The following is a 22,258-nucleotide window of genomic DNA, read 5'->3' on the forward strand; positions in this document are numbered from 1 at the left end:
GAGATGGACTGCATCAAGCGTGAAAGGGGCACTTGTGTTGTGGGCAACGACGAGAAAGTCATCTTGGGCAGCATGTGCCTCCTCTCTCTCCCTTACGTCATAGCCGACTCCACGGAGACCACTGTGCTCAAGCTCCTCCCCCCTCCGGGCAGGACGACTGCTTCCATGTGGTGCAATGTTTATGTCAACACAGGGACAAATATGAAATACTTTCAGTACATTTTATCCAAGAGGAAATAAATTTACAAATCCTAAACAGCTGGAACAAAATATTGGTCTGTAATTGATTTTGGATAAAGTTATTCCAACAAGAATAGGAAATTTGGGGCAGTTTGTTGATTACTGCTGTCTAGGGATCTCGGGTGTCTTCACAGAGCTCTCCCTAACGTCATCTCAGACAGGTTATTTGCTATCTTGAATCTCTCTTGTCTCGTCTGTAAAATGGACTTACCAATTTTGCCTCCTCATGAGGTTTCATAAGGAGTAACTGAGCAAATACAGAAGACCTGAGAAGAGCAGTCATCGGCTAGTCAGGCAGTCAGCACAGGTTAGTGTTTCCTCCTATCACCCATCACCTATGAGGAGGTGACAGGGGAAAAGGATGGGATGAACTGGAGCTGGGAAGGAAAAGGACAGAACAGTGGACAAAAAGGAAGGTTTTTAGGACTTATCTATGGGAGGATGCCCACACCACCTAAAGCTGTCGAGGCACGCAAGCTATGCGGGTGGGAGTGAGGGTTAAGAAGATTTGGGGGAAGAAGTGGTACGCAAAGCCTGAGGAACCAGAAGCTTTCTGACATGTGTTTTGGATCATCACTCACTGCATAGTTATTTAATTCACTGGGACAAATGAGAGCAGGCAGGCAGAAGGCAAGAGTCTGGAGAGCCGGCACGGTCCAGCAGGAGCCACTTGACGTGCGAAAGCCACCCCACGTGTATGCGAAACCGGGCCACAGGATTTCATTCCACTGACTCATTGTTACTTTGAACAAACTGCCAGGTTTTTTTTAGTTTTCTAGTCACAAAAGCACAAGGATCATTTGGAAGGATTCGTAATATCTTCTACTAACACAGCTCTTACATTTACACAGCATTTCTGTACCTCATCTAACACTGAAAGGAATCAGGCGGAGCAGACATCACCGGCTGTGTGAAAACAGCAAACTCCGAGTGCGGATTTACCGTGGGCCAGGTACCATGCGGAACACTCTCCAAGGAGTGTCTCACCTGATCCTTTTGACAAAGGTATGAGAGCAGCACAGTTATCACCTGAGGTAGAAGAGAAATTCAACAACTCTCCTGAGGTGACCCAGACAGTAAGGGCAGAGGCAGGATTCGAACCCACACGGGTCTGACTTCAAAGCCTGCTTCCTAACTCTGAACAACTGTATTCTGTTGTTGAAGGATCATCAGATACGTGTTCTTTCCTCGCATGGCAGTGCTTTTAGTTTGAACTCAGCCTAATTATTTACAGTCATGTAAACAACTTGTGATATTACATAGAAATGTTATACTTTCTGATGTCTATTTCCATATTCTGCTCCTAGGATTGCTGAGGACAGATGTACATTTCAATGTACACTCCCTTTCCTCAAGGTTATGAGAATCTGCACAGGACCCATAATTACTGCATAAAGTTTCCAAATACCTAAAGTACTTGGTAATAGGCTAAGAATCTGTTTCTTATTTACTTATAATACAGTTTAATAGTTATAGATAAGAAAATATAAGCGTAATTTTGGGGAAGGGTAGCTACCAATCTTTTGAATAGTTCAATAAGGCAAAGGACAAAATCTGTTCATAAAATGTATTTTTCATTTCATTTTTAAAAAACCTGTCCAATATCCCTCCCCCTCATGCAAACGGCTCTCGTATGAGATTCTTCAAATTTTACGTTTTTTCCATTCTGGCTCATTCTTTGCTTCCTCATCATCAGATTCGACTTGTGCAAACATGGTTTTGGGCTGAGTCCTAGAAGAAAGTGAAAGAAGAGAGGAAAAAGGTAGTTGGCAAATGCTTATTAGATTAGACTTTACTTTTCATCGGATGAAAGCACATTTGGGAAATCAATTGCACCTCAATTATTAAGTATCAATCATTAAACTTCCAGCAAAGAAAAGAACAATGAAAATGTAATAATGTTCAAGAGAAGAGCGGAAGGGCCTTTCAAAGGTCTGCCCCCGGTGGCAGACTGGGGATGCGTCCTTTCCTGGAAGAAAATGAAACGGATCGAGCTCATGGATCTTCACATACCCACGACCACCTCCGCTTCAAACAGGCTGACTGGAGTCGTTTGCGAGGACAGATTACAGTCATCGAGCAAGAATCTACACGCTCTTTATTTATAGCTCTCTGGGCTGTTCACAGACTTAAGTAGTCTAAATACATGTGATTACAACACTCATGAGTGGGAGAATTTGAGCTAATAGTTATTTTATCTAATGAGTTTAAAATAATAGATAACATATATAGTAAATTGAGCACTGTTGGCAAAAACAAAACAAAACAAACAAGGGACAGCCCTCCAGCACGCAGACCGGGGCCAGGCCAGGCCGGGGCGCTGAGTCTGCACCAGGGCTCTGTGAGCTCTGCAAACGCCCCTCGCTCGGTGGCATTCCTTCTGACGCCCTTTGCACAGAGAGTAACTCCAAGAAGTTGTCAAGTGGTTCTACTTTGTGCCCCTTTCGGTCAGGCTTCTGCTGACTTCTTTTAAAAAGCAGTTTTATCATAGTATAAAGAAACATTGAAGCATTGTATCTGAAGATAATGCATTTTAGCTTAAATCTTCATTTAGAGTTCAGTTCATTCTATGAGGTAATCCGAGAATGGCCAGCACAATATCAACAACAACTCCTTCTATCTGGCAAGTGAAAGCAGGGTTAAAGCCTTATCTCAGGTCTTGCCGTTCTTCGTTACCCTGGGGAAGAAGTACACCCCGCGCGCGTTCACGCTGGTGTTTCGACGCAGGCTGTGTATACATTCCCTCCTCCGCAAATGGTCGCAATTCTTCTCTCTCCAGTGACCTCACACCTGTACCCAGAGAGCCCAAGCTGTCCCCCTACACAATCCAGTTGGTCAAACTTCTCGTCGCCACTACCAGACACTGTTCCGCCATCTACAAACACGCCACAGCTCTAACGGTTCCAAAAGCAGCAGCAGGTTTTCATAGGTCAGGACTCGCAGAATCACGAGAAAGGAGGGCCCCAGCTTTCTAACACCATCGCTGCTCATTACGTACTGCACCCTCCGGCAGAGACGGTGACCACAAGGGAGCTTTTGGGGATACACAAGAAGAGAATAAACACAGACCACAGGAAGAAAACCTGGAGCGTGAAAAGTTGTTTCATTTAAGTAGTTGCTCTTTTCTACTCTGCCTACAAGTATTTTAGCAGATTGGGGGCTAACAGAGAAGGGCAGGGATTTAGCCAGGGGCAGAGAGGCACAGGGGAACATTTTGGGGGGATGTAAACATTCTATGATCTTGTTTGAAGTGATGATTACACAGATGCATACATTTGTCAAGACTTGAAATGAGTGTTTTTTGTGTTTTAGTATATGTAAATTCTACCTCAATAAAATGGACTTATACAGAAAATCCACACAAACTAAATGAGTAGGTCAAGAGCCGAGGAATGAAAGAGTATGTAGCTGAGCACAAAACTTAGCACTGAACTTCCTAGCAGCCAGGACAAAAGAACAAGAGTAGGTTTTCAAAGGCAGCACCTTGTCTTCCCTTAGCATTGAACTCGGCACAATTCTCAGCAAATCTCTACATCATGGTCACTTGCAGTCACCTTCTATGTCCAGGCCATACGGTTGGCACGTCCTCTGCAGGCATTCTAACTTAGGGGATAGCAAACCGTTTGGAAGAGGGGATGGTTCTCTCTGTGCAACTCCACATGTGTATCTCAAATTCCACTTCTGCACCGATAACCATGTTGTCAGAAAAAGAGCCGTATTGTGTGTGTGACATCAGACATGACGCTTAGCGCACAGGCACCCGTGCTCCCCTTCCCCGAACTGCCAAACGAGGCATGAACCCGTGCCCCACTTTCCCCGCGGTGCTTGTTCCACACCTGTTCTTGCATTTTGTTGGCCAAGTAGGGAAAAGTTGAGTGTAAGAACTGGGCTCCTTGCAATACTCGTGTTGGCAAAACTCTCTATCTATATGCAAGGAAGGAAGGAACTGGGCCCGTGCTTTACACAAGATACAAAAATTAACTGCAAATGGATCAAAGACCTAAACCTCACAGCAAAATGTAGAAGGAAACAGAGGAAATGTGTCCCGTGCTGCGAGGCAGCGTTTCCACCACCCACCCCTCTGCCTCGGGGCGGTCAGTTCCTCCAGAATTCTCAGTTCCTTTCTCAGGAGACAGGAAGTCGTCAACGCAAACTCGTAGCCTTGTGGCAGGTTTCTCTCAGTTGCCCAAAACAAAAGCCTACAAGGGATCAACATGAAGAGAAAGAAAAGAAGGGGACATTTCCTTTGGCCAGAGGTGTGATCACTGTGGCTGCTCAACAGGTTCGTGGGGACAGGCTGAGCCTCACTGAGAACCAGTCAGGTGCCCATGTCATTGGAATCAGCTTCACTCGGACTACGTATCTTATTACTGGCTCGTGGCCCACACTCGCCCATTATTCCAAGTGTTAGGTGGAAACTTAAACATACGGAAGACTGATGTGGAACCAGTGTTTTCCAGCTGTTTTTTTAAATCCTCACTGGAGGATATTTGTCCATTTATCCTCAGATAGAGTGGAAGGAAGGAGGGAGGGAGGGAGAGAAGGAGAGAGAGAAAGAGAGAGAGAGACAGAGAGAGAGAGGTTGCTTCCCACAAAACCCCAGCCAAGGTCAGGGACCAAGCCGCAACCGAGGTACGTGCCCTTGAGCGGAATCGACCAGAGTCCTCGGTCCGAGGGCCCATGCTCTAATCCCCGAGCCAAACAGGCCAGGGCTGGTTTCCAGTTTAATTCACTTTGTGAATAGTACATTTTTTTCACTTGACTAACTTGTCAACTTGTTTACTAGAGTTACCAAAAAAAGAAGAGCAGATTAGATATGGACGTAGTTACAGATGCTGACCATTAAATAAACTTATCAGAGGAGGGCTGAGGGTTGTTTTGTTTTAGCTCCAGTAAACTCTGCGTTTGCAAACAGCTATTATTTCATGATGTAAATATAAAAGCGTAAGCAAATGTCTTTCTCAATTTTATAAATTATGATCGTCTGATACTCTGTGCTAATTACCTTCCCCTCGAACACCTTAAAAAGTGAATTCTCAACGCTGCTTGCTCGAGCGAGTCCTTGGCAGCACCCTGCGCTATAGGAAAGGACGGGGCCCCCTTCAGCGTTTCAGCCCAAGGGACTTTGTGTAGGCTGCTCAGTAATGAATAAGATTTCCCCTGCCCCCTAAACGGGCATCTCGGGGTGCACGGCTGCTGTGGGAGGTTCAGTGTGAGCAGGGCTGCCGTGGCGCTGGCCGAGCTCTGGTCTGGGCCTCCTCCAGTGCTCCGGCCACTGTGAAGTCTCCAGTGTTTCAGCTGCGGCGAAAGGTCCACGGGTCAGATTCGTTAATTATGGATGTTCTTCTGCGATGACTCATCCAGAAAGCTAAAGTGAGCTCCAGGGCAATAAAATGGGTATGAGGGGAGATCCCTCGTAGCATTCAGTCATCAGTATGTGAGCATAAACCACAAGATTTCTTGGCTCGGGGCCCATTGTTTATTATGAAGGAAAACCTCAAAGTCAAAGTCAATTATAGCCATGACTTGACAATCGGACACACTTGTTCACCCTGTCAGGATGACTACAGCCCAGATGAACTCTGACCCAATCATCACAATTGCAGAATTATTAAGACTAAATAAAGAGTTTGATCAAAAGATTCCACTTGAAATGGTCTCTTTTTTCTGATGAAGAGCTAATCAAATATAATTTTTCAAAAACATATTAGAGACCCCTAAGAAGATGAGAGCTGACAAGATGTTTCTGGATAAAGGAAGTTCTATTTTCTTCGGGACACGTACAACAACATTTTGGAAAACTGACAAACAAATCTCAGACTCATTAGCCAGGGCGTCCTTACTCACAGTGATAAGTACGAGAGCCCAAAGACTGGGTGAGGACGGAGAGAGATGAAACCGGTGGAAACCAGAAACAAAAAGAGGGGGAGGGGAGAGAGGAAAGAAAACACAAGAAGCCTCCAAAATCGTCAGCTACCTCATCAGGACGTGAACAAGTTAAAGTGATTCCCTCGGAGAGCGCACGGACCTGAGAGGCGGCAGGCGGTGCCCCCTCGGGCTGGCATGTATTCAAGGTGCCCGGCGCCAGTTTCCATTCGGAACAGGCTGGGAGCCCGGCAGCACCGAGCCCTCTCTCACTTCGCGGATGGGAACGGTCTCGGTGAAGGGAAGGAAATCCCAGAGCAGGAGCCAAAGCCCAGGACTCTGCTGGGCCGCGATGGCACACACGTAGGCTGTCAGCGTCACTATTACTCCCTCTTCTAATAAGACACACGTGGCCCTGTGACGAGAGGACACTGCCGTGGTCCAAAGCAGGAGTGGGACCCAGAAGCCAGACCACTGTGTTCACATTCCAGTTCTGCCACCTGCGATCTAGGCAGCTTTGCTCAAGTCACTGGCCTCAATTTCCTCATCTGTGAAAAGGGGTCAATAATACCACTTACCTCCCAGGACTGCCATGAGGATTAAATGAATAATATATAACATTTTTAAGCAAGCCTGGTGTGGTGCAAATATATGTAAGTCATTATTATTATATACCTTGCTTTGGCTATCAGGTGTTCCTTACTCCATATCCATATTATAGGTATATCTTTAAAAAGCTGTATTTAGAACAGATTTAATAAAATAATTTATGTATTACATATAACATAGCCATTTGACATTTTTTTAAATCCTGAGGGAAATAACTGTGTATGTGTCTTCAGTACAGAATAAAAATAATCTATTATGAACACTTAAATTTTCTTAAGGGCAAATCATTTGTGGTCTATTTTAAACAATTACTTTTGTATTATTACCAAATGTTACTGTGTAAAATAATCATCCCGGGAACTTAGTGAGATGTAGATCCCAGCCCCAATGTCACAGACACTGAGTTGGTCTGGGGCGGGGTCCAGAGATCTGCATGTGTAACCTCTCCACTTCCACTCTCAATGCTGACACCACCCACGAAGCCACGTGGAGAAACAATGGCCTTCACACAGCAGTACGGTGGTCAGTGGGGACCAGTCACCTGAGCATAAGTCAGAGAAAAGTCATCTTTTTCCCTGTGGGTTTATATCTCTTGCTGACACAAATACACCTTTACTCCCTCCAAGAGTAACCTCTTTCAGCATTGCTGCTAACTCAGCATGACTCTGGACGCATCCTTTGTGGGTGGGGATGGTATTGCAACGCGCACATAGCCACGGACCCTGTGTCCGACCAAACGCACTCCGAACACCAGGCGGACGGCACCAGCAGTGACGGCAGCTCTTCGGGAAGAAAAGGGCCGTGGCTGACAGTTGTCAGGCTGCTGGCCGCTGGCCCGGGGCCGGGCTTCCACACACATCTATCCCTGTCTGATGTGTAAGCTAATCGCGTTCTGGATCTATATCCTGCCCACTCCCCAGCCAGGTCCCCCCCGCCCCCCTCCAGTAACATCTTTTAACAAGAAACTGTAATCAAATCTGCCTGCGTGTGACTGAACAGGAGTCCTCTGTGATCCTGCTGTGCTTTAACACTTCCGTGCCTATGCACTGCCGGGCCAGGAATGAGACGTAAAGACTCAATCGAGAAGTGCACAGTGTCAAAGACTGTTCTCACCACCGGAGAACAGGTGAGCGTATGTCGTGTGCAAGCAGGTAAATGTGTGTAGGGTCTAACTGTGCTCTTCTGTGGTAAAACAAGATGCAGTAAATCTTCGTTTCATCACTGACAGAAGTCAATTGCAGGGAAGAAAAACAACCAGACACACATTCTCAATTACAGTGACCTTTACGAAAGGATCCTTTTAAATATTAGCTTCCCTTCAAACACTTTGCCACTTGGCAGTAAACCGTACACTCCAGCAGGTGAGCACAGGAGAGAGCACTGCAGTTCTGGCTAACACGCGACATGCCACAGACAGGCAGTGCCAGGAACTTAGTTAGTATGCGATAAAGGTAAGGTGACAAAATGGGGTGGAAGGAAAGAGGGGAGCAGATGCAGCAGCAGAGAGGTGCCTGAGAGGAGAGGTCACCGTCCTCTGAGAGCGCAGCAGACCGGGGTCAGAAGCGACGAAGCCTAGTTCTTGCTGCAATCCACTGCTCCCCGCAGTCTCTCGGCTTCGGTCTCCGTGTCTGCAAGGCGAGGATATGACAACACCTGCCCAACCCACTTGCAGAGCAACTACTAAACCAGCCTATTACTCAGCTGTCAATATAACCAAATCGCCGCCAATGCAGGAAAATACCGTTAGGTAATAATGGTCAACAAAGAACAAAAGCAATTTCTCCTTCAACTAATTCTATTTAAGGAAAGTTGAAAATCTGGAGAAATGATTTCCTAAGAAAATGTTAATTACCAAGCAGATTCAGAAGAGACAGAAAATCAAAATAGACTACTTACCATGAGGGGATAGAAAAGAAAAAAATTAGGGAATTACTACTCACCCTCCCCTCCACAAAAGCACCAGGTTTGGACAGTTTCATAGGTGAATTCTATCAAATCCTTACAAAATAGATTTAAAGGTATTCAAAACAGTTCAAGAGTACACATAAAAAAGGAAAGTATACAAAATTTTTTACAAAGCCAGCCTAACATCTGACAAAGAATAAGCCGTAATCTTGTGAGGATCATACAAAGATGCAAGAAGGATTCCATATCAGGAAATTCAGTAATATCATTCATCCTATTCATTGATCAAAGTAGACAAATCCCATGATCACTTCCAAAGAGATACAATAAAGGAATCCAATAAAATCCAATCCAGGCGCACATGCCTCTGGTCTTTGCATACGGTGCTTTCTTTGCACGGACGTCCTTTCCTCGGACACCCGCGCGGACGTCCTTTCCTCGGACACCTGCACGGCTCACTCCCTCATCCATTCAGGTCAGCCGTGTCTGCAGAGGTTCCACCTGATCACCCTGTCTAGAAACAGCACCCGTTCCTCTCCCTGGTGACTCCATGTACCCCATCCCTGTTTTAGTTTTCCTCTGCGTTCTTGCTACCATCTTACCTTTATGGATTTATGGATTGTCTGACTCTGTCTACTGGACTATAAGCTCCATAAACACTGCTGTGTCCGTACAACAAGGAATAGTACCTGACACATAGCAGATGTTCAATAAATCTTTATGGAATAAATAAATGGATTCTTCTTTCATATCTTGTGTGTGTTTTCAAAAGTTATCATGCTTATATAGGGAAATATCATTAAAATGAATATGAAATTGCTGATATTTGATTTTTCCCCCACCTACAGAAAGGGCAATTATGTGTTTTGACCTAATAGTCACTCCTGTTAAAGTCCAGTGAGGAGAGGATGTGCGCTATCACTGACATTGTCTAACACTGTGCTGGCAATACCAGGCAAAGCAGTCAGGGAAGAAAAACAGAGAGTAGGCATAAAATCTGGAAAGGAGGAGGTAAATTTCTCGGTATTTTATGTGATATATGATATAATTTTATGCCTAGAAACTCCAAGAAAATTGAGTTATGTAATACAACAGGAAAATATAGTAAATAGTTGGATATAAAACAAACACATATGTGAGTTAAATATACACACACACACACACATATATGTATATACAACATGGTATCTCCATATACAAAGGAATTATAAATTCAGCAGAAGGAAATATCCTACTTACAATAATTTTACAAATTATAAAACTCCATCTAAACTAATATACACATGTAACTCAATTCCAACCAAAATTATACCAAGAATTGGGGGGAGGGAGCAGTTACTATATAACTTAGAATAAAGTCATGAAACCTGCAAGAATTTATAGAAAGAATAATGATAGCACATACCTCTATAATCATGAAAACTGTTTGGTACTGATACTTGAATAGGCCAACAGAACAGAATTGGAAGCCCAGAAATTAGCTAAATTCATGTGTAAGTCCAGTGTGTATAACAAAGAAATCATTTCAATTCATTGAGTAAAATCAAATTATCCAATGAAAAATTATTGCAACAACTGGCTAACCAACTAGAAAAATTTAAACTGGAGCTCTGCCGTGGTAGGCTGAAAATACCCCACCCCAATATTTACCTGAAACCCTGAAACCTGAGAATGTTACTTATTGGGAACTAAGGTCTTTGCAGACGTTGATTAAGAATCTTAAAATGAGGAAATAATTCTGGATTATTTGGGTGGGCCCTAAATGACATCATAGGTATAAGGAAAAGGCGGAGACAGCTGAGCAGAGCTTAGAGTGACATGCAAGTCAGCAGGAAACTTCCCCAGCTGGAGGAGGTAGAGAATGACTCCCACGCCCCTCCCCCACTGCAGCCCCTATATGAGGTGTGGCTCTGGCCAACACCTTATTTCAGACTCCTGGCTTCCAGACAGTGAGAATCCATTTTTGCTTTTGAAACCACCAAGTTTGTGGTAATCTGATGCAGTAGCCATAGCACATAAATAAGAGCACTAAAATCATTCCAGGTGAATCAAAGATTTCACTCTTAAAATGAGCACTAAATAGAAAGATGGTGATATTTAAAGAATAATCCTATAAAGTGAAATAAGTCAAAGAAAGATAATTACTATATGATCTCTCTTATATGGATTTCCCCCCCCCCCCCAAAAATAGCCAAGCTCATTGATAAAGAGAACAGGTTGGTGGTTATAGATGAGGGGTGAGGAGAGGCAGAAATGGGTGAAGGCCCGGGTCAGGATGGCGGGAAGGTAAACACAGTATCGCCTCCTCCCACAACCACATCAACATTACAACTAAATACAGAACAACCATCCTTCAGAACCGCCCGACACCGAGCTGAATGGAAGTCCTACAACTGCGAAATTAAAGCAGCAGCCACATGGAGACTGGTAGGAGGGGCGGAGGGGACGGGCTGGTCCCACACCCACGTGTGGCGAATAAAAATCAGGAGGACACCTCGGCTGGGAAGGTCCTCCCTGAGGACTGAGGGGTCCCCGTCCCACACCAGGCTCCCAGCTCAGGGTCCAAGTGCCAGGAAGAGAATACCCATAACTTCTGGCTATATAACCAGCGGTAAGTGAGACTCAGGGAGGCTGAGGCACAGGGAGCCCCAGGCAGCTCCTCTTAAAGGTCCCGCGCACGGACTTACTCTGACTTGCTCCCTCTGAGCTCAGGGGGAGGCAGCTTGAGGGGCGCCAGAGGTATACAGGGAAGAAATAAGCTGTTTGGCCTCAGGACGAGGGCTGGAGAGGCGGCCTTCTCCTGGATAGACGTGCTGGCGGAGGCTGATATTCCTCTGGTGAGCCCTTCCCTGGGGCGGCAGGCAGCCACCATATCTGGGACTCTAGCAACCTGGCTCACACTGTTTTCCCCACCCTAGTAATTCCCTGAGGCCCCGCCCCACCCAACATTTGGGTCCACCCAAGCTGTTTCTTTTTTTTATCCACACCGGGCGAACATTTTTGCTTCAGATAGAGCAGGAGGAAGAGAGAGAAACATCAATGTGAGAGAAACACATCAAGTGGTTGCCACCCACACGACCCCAAACAAGGCTGGGAACAAACTGCAACTGAGGTACGTGCCCTTAGCAGAAAGAGAACCCAGGTCTCTCTGGTCTGCAGGCTGACACTCTAACCGCTGAACCAAACGGGCCAGGACACCCAAGCCGTTTCCAAAGTCTTTACTACAGGATTAGCCTGTCTTGGTTCCTGCGTCAGAGCTTCCTAAAATCTCTCAAATAAGCAGCATCTGGCTCAGCGAGCCCCATGCCTTCCATTACGTGGCCCCAGGCCGGGCACTAGAAGCAGCAGCCTTAGTTCACAGCTTGGCTTTTCCTGGGCACCTTCAAGCCCAGCACAAGCAGTAGCCATCTGCAGACCACTCTGTAGCTTACTAAAGGTGGCCCCGGGTAGAACACAGGCGGTGGCTGTTCTTGCTTCAGAGCCAGCACACCCAGTGGTCAGCTTCAGAACACTGTGAAGCACCACCACCAACCACTGCCACAAGTGACACAATCAATGAGCAGACTCTGGGTACCAGAGCCCTGATGAAGTAAGTCTTGCTCTGTGTGGTGGCCCCTACACAGCTGATCCTCCAAGGTAGTCAGAGGCCAGTGGTCAGTGGGCACAGCCAGTCCTTACAGCTGATCAGCTTGAGTAAATCCCTCCCATTGACATTCCAACAGCAATCAAGACTCCATTACAGCACAAGGGTGTACAGTCCACACTAGGGGTGCACCTTGAGGGCCCAGCTGGAGAGATCAGGGAGCCTGTGCCACTGGATCCTACAGGACACCTATAATAATAGGCCACCCTACGAAGCCTAGGAGACATAGCAACTCTACCTAATACATAGAAACAGTCACAAGGAAGCAGCCAAAATGAGGAGACAAAGAAACATGTTCCAAATGAAAGTAAAAAACAAAACTCCAGGAAAAAAATTAAACAAAATGGAGATAAGCAATCAATCAGATGCAGAGTTCAAAACACAGGTTATAAGGTTGCTCAAGGAACTTGGTGAGAACATCAACAACATAAAAAAAGGATCTGTCAGAAATGAAGGAGGCACTAACTGAAATAAAGAATGATATACAGGGAATCAATAGTAGAGTAGGTAAAGCCAAAAATCAAACCATCAATTTGGAATATTAGGAAGCAAAAAACACCCAATCAGAATAGCAAAAAGAAAAAAGAATTCAAAACAATGAGGATAGTGTAAGGAGCGTCTGGGACATTTGCATTATAGGGGTGCCAGAAGGAGAAGAGAGCGAACAAAAAATTGAAAACCTATTTGAAACAACAATGACAGAAAACTACCCTAACTTGGTGAAGGAAACAGACATAAAAGTCTAGGAAGCAGAGAATGTCCCAAACAACATGAACCCAAAGAGGTCCACACCAAGATACATCATCATCAAATGCCAAAGGTTAAATACAAAGAGAGACTCTTAAAGGCAGCAAGAAAAGAGCAGTTCATTACCTACAAAGGAGCTCCCATAAGACTGTCAGCTGATTTCTCAAAAGAAACTTTGCAGGCCAGAAAGGAGTGGCAAGAGATATTCAAAGTGATGATAAGCAATGACCTACAACCAAGATTACTCTATCCTGCAAATCTATCATTTAGAATCGATGGTCATATCAAGAGTTTCCCAGATAAGAAAAAGCTAAAGGAGTTCTTCACCACCAAACCAGTATTATATGAAATGTTGAAGGGTCTTCTTGAAGGAGAAGAACAAAAAAAAATATGAACAATAAAATGGCAATTAATACATATCTATCAACAATTGAATCTACAAACAAAATAAGCAAGCAGAACAGAAACAGATTCATAGATACAGAGAACTTTTTGTTGCTTGACAGATGGGTGGGGGCTGAGGGGATGGGTGAAAAAGATGAAGGAATTAAGAAGTACAAATTGGTTGTTAGACTGATGAACCTCAAAAGGAAGGCGGAAGGGGAGGGGGGATTGAGATAAACCAAAGAACTTCTATGCATATATGCATGAGCAATGGACACTGACAATAGTGTGGGGAAGGCAGGATGGGGCAGGATAGGGGAGGAGGAAGTCAATGGGGAAAAAGGGGGGGGGGGAACATCTGTAATACATTCAACAATAAAGATGAGTTAAAATTAAAAATAATAGAAGAAATGGGTGAAGGGGGTTAAAAGGTAAAAGAAAAAGTTAAGAAAAATAATCTTAGATAGTGGAGGTATTCCTAACAAAAACAAAACCCAAGAAAGAAAAAATTTCTAAAACTGACTACGTTAAAATAAAAATTTTTCACATGGGAAAAACACAATAAACAAAGTAATACAAAAATGACTAAGAGAAGTATTTATTTATTTATTTATTTTATCCTCACCCGAGGACTTTTTTTTTTTTGCATTTATCTTCAGATAGAGCAGGAGGAAGATAGGAAAGAAGAGAGAGACACACATTGAGTGGTTGCCACCCACATGACCCCAACCAGGGGCCGGGGACAAACTGCAACCAAGGTATATGCCCTTAGTGGGAACCGAACCCAGGTTTCTCTAGTCCGAAGGCCGATGCTCTAATCACTGAGCCAAACCGGCCAGGGCAAGAGAAATATTTTCAATACATGACATACAAATGGTTAAAGTCCTTACTATAAAGAACTCTTACAAATCAGTAAGAAAAGGACCAGTCAACCAATACACAAATGTGCAAAGGACCAAAACAGAAAGTTCGAAAGGAAAAAAAAGATTTTAATATATGAAAACATGCTTGAAAATGTAAGTGTAACTATAATGGAATTCAAATTTTCACCTGTGAGACTGGTCACTATGAAAGTAAGCACTCACCTAGCACTGGGCAAGTTGGCTAAAAGGTCTTTGGAGGAAAACTAACCACTACCTATATGAATTTAAAATACAAATACCCTTTGACTTGGTAATTCTATTTCTAGAAGTTTTGCACATGTAGGCAAATATGTATGTCCAACGATATTAATTTCAGTATTTATGAAAGCAAAAGACTGAAAACAATAGAGTGTTGTCTTAGAAAAGTATATCCTTCAATGAAAAATATCAAGGAAGTATAAAGAATGAGCTAGATATGTATGGTTGGATCTGGTCCAATCTCCTAGGTAACAAAACAAAGTAAAAAACCAACCAACCAACAGAAACTAGCTTGTATAATATGCTATATACCTGTTTTTAAATAATGAATAGCTATACACACACCTGCTCATTTTTACATGACCGGTCTCTGGGAGGAAGTACAAGACCAGCCGTGATGGGCACCTCTGAGCAGTGGAATGAAGGAACCAGGGCTCAAGGTGAAAGGGAGGCTGTCAAGTGTCCGCTATCTACCCGTTAGCACTGCTGGGTTTTCTCCCACTGTGTGCATGTATTACTTAAAATGCAGTACATGAAAATTATATGTTAAATTGAAGCCCGATCCTCTATCAAAACAATTAGTTGTTAGAAGTTAAAACAATAACTGGAAATTCTGAGGCCAGCTTTATCCTCACCTGAGGACTTTTTTTTTTTTTTTTTTTTGCATTTATCTTCAGATAGAGCAGGAGGGAGAGAGGAAAGAAGAGAGAGAGAGAAACATCGATGAGAGAGAGACACATCAAGTGGTTGCAACCCACACGACCCCAACCCAGGGCCAGGGACAAAATGCAACCAAGGTATGTGCCCTTAGCAGGAACCGAACCTGGCACTCTCTGGTCTAGGTTCAGCAGTGGTTCAGCAGTGGCTTGCTGGTCTGGGACAGATGGTCTGGGTTCCAGCAGTGACTTGCTATCCAGCAGGTCCTAAAAGACCTTCTCAGTGTATCATGTTCTTCAGCAGTAATTTAGCCCTTGACACCGTCTTCCTTTGAGTTAGATGTTGCTCATATCAATCAATAATCAGCCAGCTGTATTATTTCAATATTTGCGGAGACACCTCCATGATTTACTTGGTGTGTAAACCTATACACATCTATTTGGAGCAGTCTGCTGTCAAAATGATGCTCACTGTGTTTAGCAAATTGAAAACTATGGCTCTGTTTACACTTCTTTCCTCGGCTAATTTTTGGTACATTTCTAAACAATTTTTTTTAAATATAAAAAAATTTCTAATAATAGAAAATAACTACTCCATTAAAAACAGAAGTGTCAACAGAGGCATAATCTATAAGCTTATCCGGCTGCCAACGATGCGGTAATAAAGCTCAGACCCACACACATTCCACACGAGCGGAGGCTAATGCACACAATGTAGCTGGCCAGCCTTGCTATGACCTCTTAGCTGTTGTAATACTTTCCAACGATGGTCCAGAGACGCTGCATATGTACCGTCCGGTCAGTACACATTGCGAACAGGCACCACACATTACACGGTCAAGTCTGTCCTGCCACAGCACGTGCAGCAGAGGACAGTACTCCCGGCAGACACCCTCAAACCCCTGGAGCATTTTTGGGCAGGGTGCTTTCACTCACAACAGCAGCTCCTAGCTCTCTCTGTCAGGGGGCTGTGGGCAAGTCGATAAAGCCCTGGGGAGCTGGAAGGGCCCGGGACTGTCTCCCCAAACCCCTCTCCAGCCATTACCAGTAACCAACAGACACTGGAGTATAGTTCCTGTGCCCCAGACCTGGGTGTCCAGGGTCTCCCTGTGGGATGGAGCCAACGCGACCATCCCTGAGACTGTGCTTAGCTTTGGAACCCTTGGTGCCATTACACTTCTCCACACCCCTGGTTTTTCTGGGAATGCTTCTTAATAAATCACCTTTATAAGAATCGTTTATCTCTGAGTCTGCTTCTAAAGAGCCCAAGCAAAGTAGCTCATCATAATTAGCAGATGGGAGACTGATATCAGTATAACACGTAAGTGGAGTTGGTTCGTAAGGGACTTTTTTCCAGCATACTGATGTTTTGAGAAGTGATCAGGGTCCAGATTCCTTATCATTGAAGAGAAAGCTTTAGCAATACATAAATACATCAAGAAAAAATGAATACACTTCCAACAATACAAAAATATACATGCACAGATTTACTCACTGAGGTATTTTTAATAATTGCAAAATACAAGGAACAACTTGGATACCTATACATAGGAGAGTGGTTGAATAATCCAAGGTACATCCATACAATGGAGTACTACACAGGTATGACAAAGAATGAGAATGAACTCTGTGAATGGATATAGAGTGATTTACAGGGCATACTGCTAAGTGAAATAAAGCAAAGCCCAAAAGAATATTTATACCATGCTACCCTTCAAGCAAGAAAGAAAGGAATATAAGAAAATACGTATCTGCTCATCTGTGCAAAAGAAATATCAGAAAGATTAGCCAGAAACTGAAGAGACTGGTTACCTACAGGGAGTGAGTGGGGGAAAGGACTGAAATAAGGTGGGGCATAGGAACAGGGGAGTAGGGATGAAGAGGGAGTGAGTATATCTCTTTTAAAGTTCTGACTCCCAGCATCAGAGTAATATTTTGCATACCCTATATACACACCCTAAAAATATAGCAGAAGGTGGGGGAAACCTCAAAAAGGAATAAAAACACCAACAAATGTGCCCTGGCCGGTTTGGCTCAGCAGTAGAGCGTCAGCCCTCAGACCAATAAGTTCTGGGTTCAATTTTAGCCAAGGGCACGTACCTTGGTTGCAGTTTGTCCCGGCCCTGGTCGGGGTCATGTGGGAGGCAACCAATCGATGCGTCCCTCTCACATTGATGTTTCTCTCTCCCTTTCTCTCCCTCTCTCTAAAAATAAAAAATAAAATAAAAACAACAACAAATGAGCCTGACTGTATTTCAAAAGAATAACACAACCCCACAGACAGGAGTAGAGGAAAAAAGATCTAAGCTAAGTAACTGGAAAACAGAATCTTGACTGGATACTGTGAGACTAGACAAGACAGAAAGACCTGTACACAAATGCTGAAATCTAGTGAGGGAAAGTGCTTCTCACCGGGGGCAGAGTCCTGAAACTCCTTTATGTGAATGCTAGAACTGAACCAGGAAACACATTGTAGATCATGAGAGCTGGCTTTCTCACTACTGGAGAAAGAAGTTACGAATACCGAAAAGGAAAAGGTTAGATGAACCCTGCGGTATGGAACTGAAACCAGAGACATCAGTTCAAACTCATGGTTTTAAAATATAAACACAGGTAGCGATACACAGAAAGATATGTGTGTCCATGCGTAGGTTAGTGTGTATACGTGTACTTCCAAGCTCTGTCAGCTGAGAAGACCTAGAAGCAATGACATTTCGGTAACGGTGAGCACAGCTAGCACCAACCTGCTGGTTTCGAAACATCATTCTCCACCCAAAGGAAACAGGGCTCTTTAGAGAAGTGGTTGATTCTATGAGTCAGGCAAGAAAAGGGAAGATGAGCCTGCAACATCTCCTGGTGCCGAAAAGTAAGGAAAAGAATACAGGGACCTGTAGGAAGACAGGACCGTTCTGAAGGAGAGTCTCCCGGCCAAGGCTGGAACATTGTGAGCAACAAACTAAATAATGACAGCACTGGATTTCAACCCATAGAATAAAGTATCTTAAAGTTCATACTGGTACAAAATATAGTTGGGGAAAAAAACAATAAATGTGGAAGGGACCATTCTTCCTTTCAGTAGAATATAATTAATAAATGCAGAAGAAAACAGGAAAATAGAAAGTCACTGTTAGGCAAGCACCACAGTGATAACATTGCAGGCAAACATATCCGTGGGTGATAAAATTAGACAGCAAAGTTTAAGGAGAGATAGGATTTGCATGGTCTTAAAATATCACCCCAAGAAATGTATTAGTTCAAAATGCAATGACAGAAACTTCACGGTGCAGAAACGTGGCAGATACACACGTGACCACGTGATCACAGTTAGCATCACCTGTCATAAGACAGTAACTGAGGCTCTTGATATCATGCGCTAAGAAGGATACATCACCCTTGTGTTATTTTTTGCCAAAAATGTATAGTTTCATCCCAATCATGAGAAAATAGTGGACAACTTGAAAGTGTACAAAGTAACAGACTAGTGTTCACTGAACGTCTCAAGGTCATGGAAGACAAGACAGACTGAGAAAGTGTTGTGACTGGAAGAGGCTGAGAAGTAACAACTAAATGCCACTTGGTCTTCTTTATAGGATCCCAGCATAGAAAAGGGACATTAGTGGGAAAACGGGGGGAAATAAGATAAGGTCTGTAGCTTAGTTAACACTATCGTACCAGTGTTATCATGTATTGTTGCTAATTAATTGTATTATGGTTATGTAAGGTGTTAACATTAGGGGAACTTGGGAGAAGAGTATACATGAATTCTCTGTACTGTTTTTGCAACTTTTCTGTAAGTCTAAAATTAGTTTAAAATTAAAAGTTAAAAAGAATCCCAAATTCCACTATAGCACCTTTCTTCAGTGTAAATGTAGCTGATTCCATTGCTTTAAGAACCACTACATGTTCACCCACGTTAAGCTATTTGAGGGGATCCGAGCAGCAGGCTCTACTCTGCCTGTGTGAGTGTTACATACAGATCTGCAAGTAAAAGTGCGTCCTATTAACAGACCTACAAACTCCTCCCCTTCATTGCTTTTAACCCTCCTCAACTAAGATAATGCAAATAGGCAGTCATTTTTTTTATCATAGGTAGAATGGGCTTCACATAATGGTTTACACTAGGCTATAACGGGTGGAACTGGCCTGGTTAGAAAATTCACTATTTTAGGGTCCTACGCACACCTGGCCTATTTTTCATGCTTGAGAATAAAACAGGAAATGGAGAAGTTAGAACCTCAAAGCAGCCATTGTTATGCTCTTCCCAATTCATTAAACATAATAACCGGTTCCTTACTTGGAATACGCGGGAGACACCCAGTATGGGTTGTCCTCAGCGGCTTTGGCGTGGCGCAGGATGGCCTCGCGGGGATTGCTGTCATCGGTCTTGTCCAACGCGATGTTCTTCACGATGTATGAGGACAGGGTACCGCCGTGGGTTCCAACGCGGCCGCCACGACCTGTTTACAGAACACCCACGACTGAAACATAATGAGCATGACAACATATCCGTGTGCCCTGTGAACATTCTACCTATCTGACCGGGTTGAGCCCCTCGGCGCTGGCTTCCACCGTGGCCGGTTAGGATGACAGAGTGGGTCCTCCTACAGGATCGGGACCCTGAGCAGGCGGGGCTTCTGGGCTTGTTTGAAGCACACAGATCTCAACAGGACTTGAGTACTGTCCTTTCAGCTTTCATGTGTGATGATCACCACCACAGTAGGAACTCACTAAGCCTCAACTTCCCCGCAATAGTTTTAAATAGAAAGGCATTTTTGTTATGTCTTAGTTGCATAATTTACACAATGATACCAATGTTGGAAGAATTACGAATAGTCTGCCATACCTAGACCTTAAAAACATTCCTCAGGCATGATCCTTTGAAATTCAATTAATAAAAATAACCAATATATTTTGGATGCTATTTTAGTTTTAAAGAAACATATCTTAGAGCTTATGACCTCCTAAATACCTTGTAGGAGAGAAAATAACTAAGCTGAACACACTGACTCGCAGGATTTTACTGTATTGCTCTAGGAGACAGGAAGCTTCACAAGGGCGGGGTAAGTCCCCAACACAGCTGAGAGTCAAAAATGTAGGACTTTTAGGAAGATTAAAAAATAACACACACGAAAAGCCAAACAGCACTAAAAGATTAATTATATATATATCAAGGTATGAAGAGTCTAAATAGGCAGGAGATAATTAATTGTCAAAGAAACTGTATGGCCGGTAATTATTCACTCAGAGGGAGGAGAGAGCTTTCCAGCTGAGGTGGTTGGGGAGGTTCTTTAGGACGAGATCACTCCAATTTGGGAAAGCTTGGAAGAGAGAAAAGGTTATTTTCAATGAGCAGAATGGTTTAAGTACAAAAATGCAGTAAGGAAAATTCAGTGGCATCTGGAGGCAGGAGTGAACCAACAGTCACATCAGAAGGTCAGAGTCGGAGGGAAGTGAGGTGTGACGCTCAGAAGTGTTAGAGTCAGACCGAGAACCTCTGATCTCTGGACACGCAACCAGACAGTGCAAGCTCGGGGGGCCTGGGGCAGTGGCGGTATGCACGCCGGAGGGGTTGGGAGTGAGAGCCATGTGTGAGATGCGCTCGCGTGGGGGGGGGGGGGGGCTTGAGATAAGGTGCCTAGTTACAAGGGTCCCTCAATACTCCAGGCAGGACAGTATTTAGGAACTTTGCGTAGGGTGGTGGCAGAGACCATTAGTTTAAAAATGAGACTGATGTGTGCTATGTGTTCAGTGCTGAAGGGGCAGGCCAAGGAGACGCAGGCCCAGAACTCGGGTTCGGATGAACGAACGAGTCCAAAGCTGCCGGCTTGCAGGCCTGGGCCTAGGGAGACGACGCGGGGAGAACAGAACATGGGGTTCTGGTTGAGGTCTGTGCTGTACCACAGCCAACGCTGCTTTGCTCTCTTCTTGTGCCAACTTGGTCAAAAAACTCTAAAGGCTTTTGTTCATCGTCTAGGGAAATAGCAGCTCCATTTCGCCAGCACAGAATGAAATAATGGCCATTTTCTGCCTTGTGTGGAACCTAATTCAGCTGGATTCTGGTCCAGGTCCCAATGTTGCATATTAAGCCAACACGGAGAGCCGCGCTTTTAACTGGGCTCCCGGGAGCCCCCGCGTCCTCGAGGCCACCTGACGTGCTCAGGTGAGAAGCGGAGCAGATGGAGCTCCAGGCTCCCTCTCAGCCATAGGCACAGGGATTCTGTATCTTACATTTCAGCGAAAACCTCTGACGCTACCAAGAAAATGTCTGAAAACACCTATTTAGTACAAATCTCTTTGAAGACAATGAAGTACCCAGGCCCAAAAGATGGTCCCAATCGTCTATGAGCTGCCCCTCCGGCCCCCACCCTCCGCGGGCCACCAGCGAGAGCAGTCACCTGGGCCCGCCACGGGAGGCTCGGGCTTGTGGGACTTCAGGGGGTCCAGCCGGTCCTTCTCCAGCTGCTTCCGGGTGCTCCTCTGGCGGGGCTCGCGGAACATGGGCAGGGCGTGGGCTGCGAGAATACATTTGAAAACTTGGTTATAATAAGGACCCTTCACCCACAGGCATAGCTAAGGCATGACTAACTGAAAGACGAAGTGGAAGTCATAATGACAGCCTTCCTCCAATAATAAGAGACAGTCTCACTGTAACCAATTAACCACTTCTGTTTGAGACCAGACGCATTGTTCACCTCTCCTGGCACCCAGTGGTGCTCGGGAAACACAGTCATGGAAACGCTGGTGAGGCTCCCCGCTCCCCAAACCCTGGGCAGCAGTTAAACTGCATTTCTGTGGTTCTGAGAAGAAACGCTTTGACGAGGCTGCCTCTCATTTTTCCTCGCGGGACCTGCGTGTGAGCAACGCCAGCAGCCTGCATGTCCGCCCAGGTTCCCTCCCAACACTGGAATCACTTCACACGTTTCTGAAATGTGACCACCTCTCAGGAGGAGCTGACAAGCCCAGCGACCGGAAGGGAGGGGCACTGATCCCTGGAAACTGGGATAAAGGTTGCCTCGAAGGCACGTGGTGCCTGCCTCTCCTGACGTGGCGACTTGATGGGGACTTATTCCCACCTCTAGGTGTGGGAC

General features: G+C 44.6%; 1 protein-coding gene across 3 annotated transcripts in view; it reads right to left on the bottom strand.

Annotated features, from left to right (window-relative positions):
• Positions 1-549: 549 nt before the first annotated feature.
• The window catches only part of WDR70 (WD repeat domain 70), a 298,472-nt gene continuing 276,763 nt past the window's right edge, over positions 550-22,258 (bottom strand). For 2 of the 3 annotated variants that reach the window (XM_036280095.1, XM_036280098.1), the window contains exons 16-19: positions 21,566-21,682; positions 19,465-19,627; positions 1,895-1,971; positions 550-617 (exon numbers count right to left, since the gene is read on the bottom strand). In XM_036280095.1, coding sequence (XP_036135988.1) covers positions 565-617; positions 1,895-1,971; positions 19,465-19,627; positions 21,566-21,682 — 410 coding nt within the window. In that variant the 3' untranslated portion in view covers positions 550-564. Of the gene's footprint in view, positions 618-1,799; positions 1,972-19,464; positions 19,628-21,565; positions 21,683-22,258 lie in introns of those variants that run through there. The other variant, XM_036280096.1, reaches the window with a different exon arrangement.

This window comes from Molossus molossus, unplaced genomic scaffold (assembly GCF_014108415.1).
Source record: "Molossus molossus isolate mMolMol1 unplaced genomic scaffold, mMolMol1.p scaffold_m16_p_3, whole genome shotgun sequence".
In the NCBI taxonomy this organism is placed as follows: domain Eukaryota; kingdom Metazoa; phylum Chordata; class Mammalia; order Chiroptera; family Molossidae; genus Molossus; species Molossus molossus.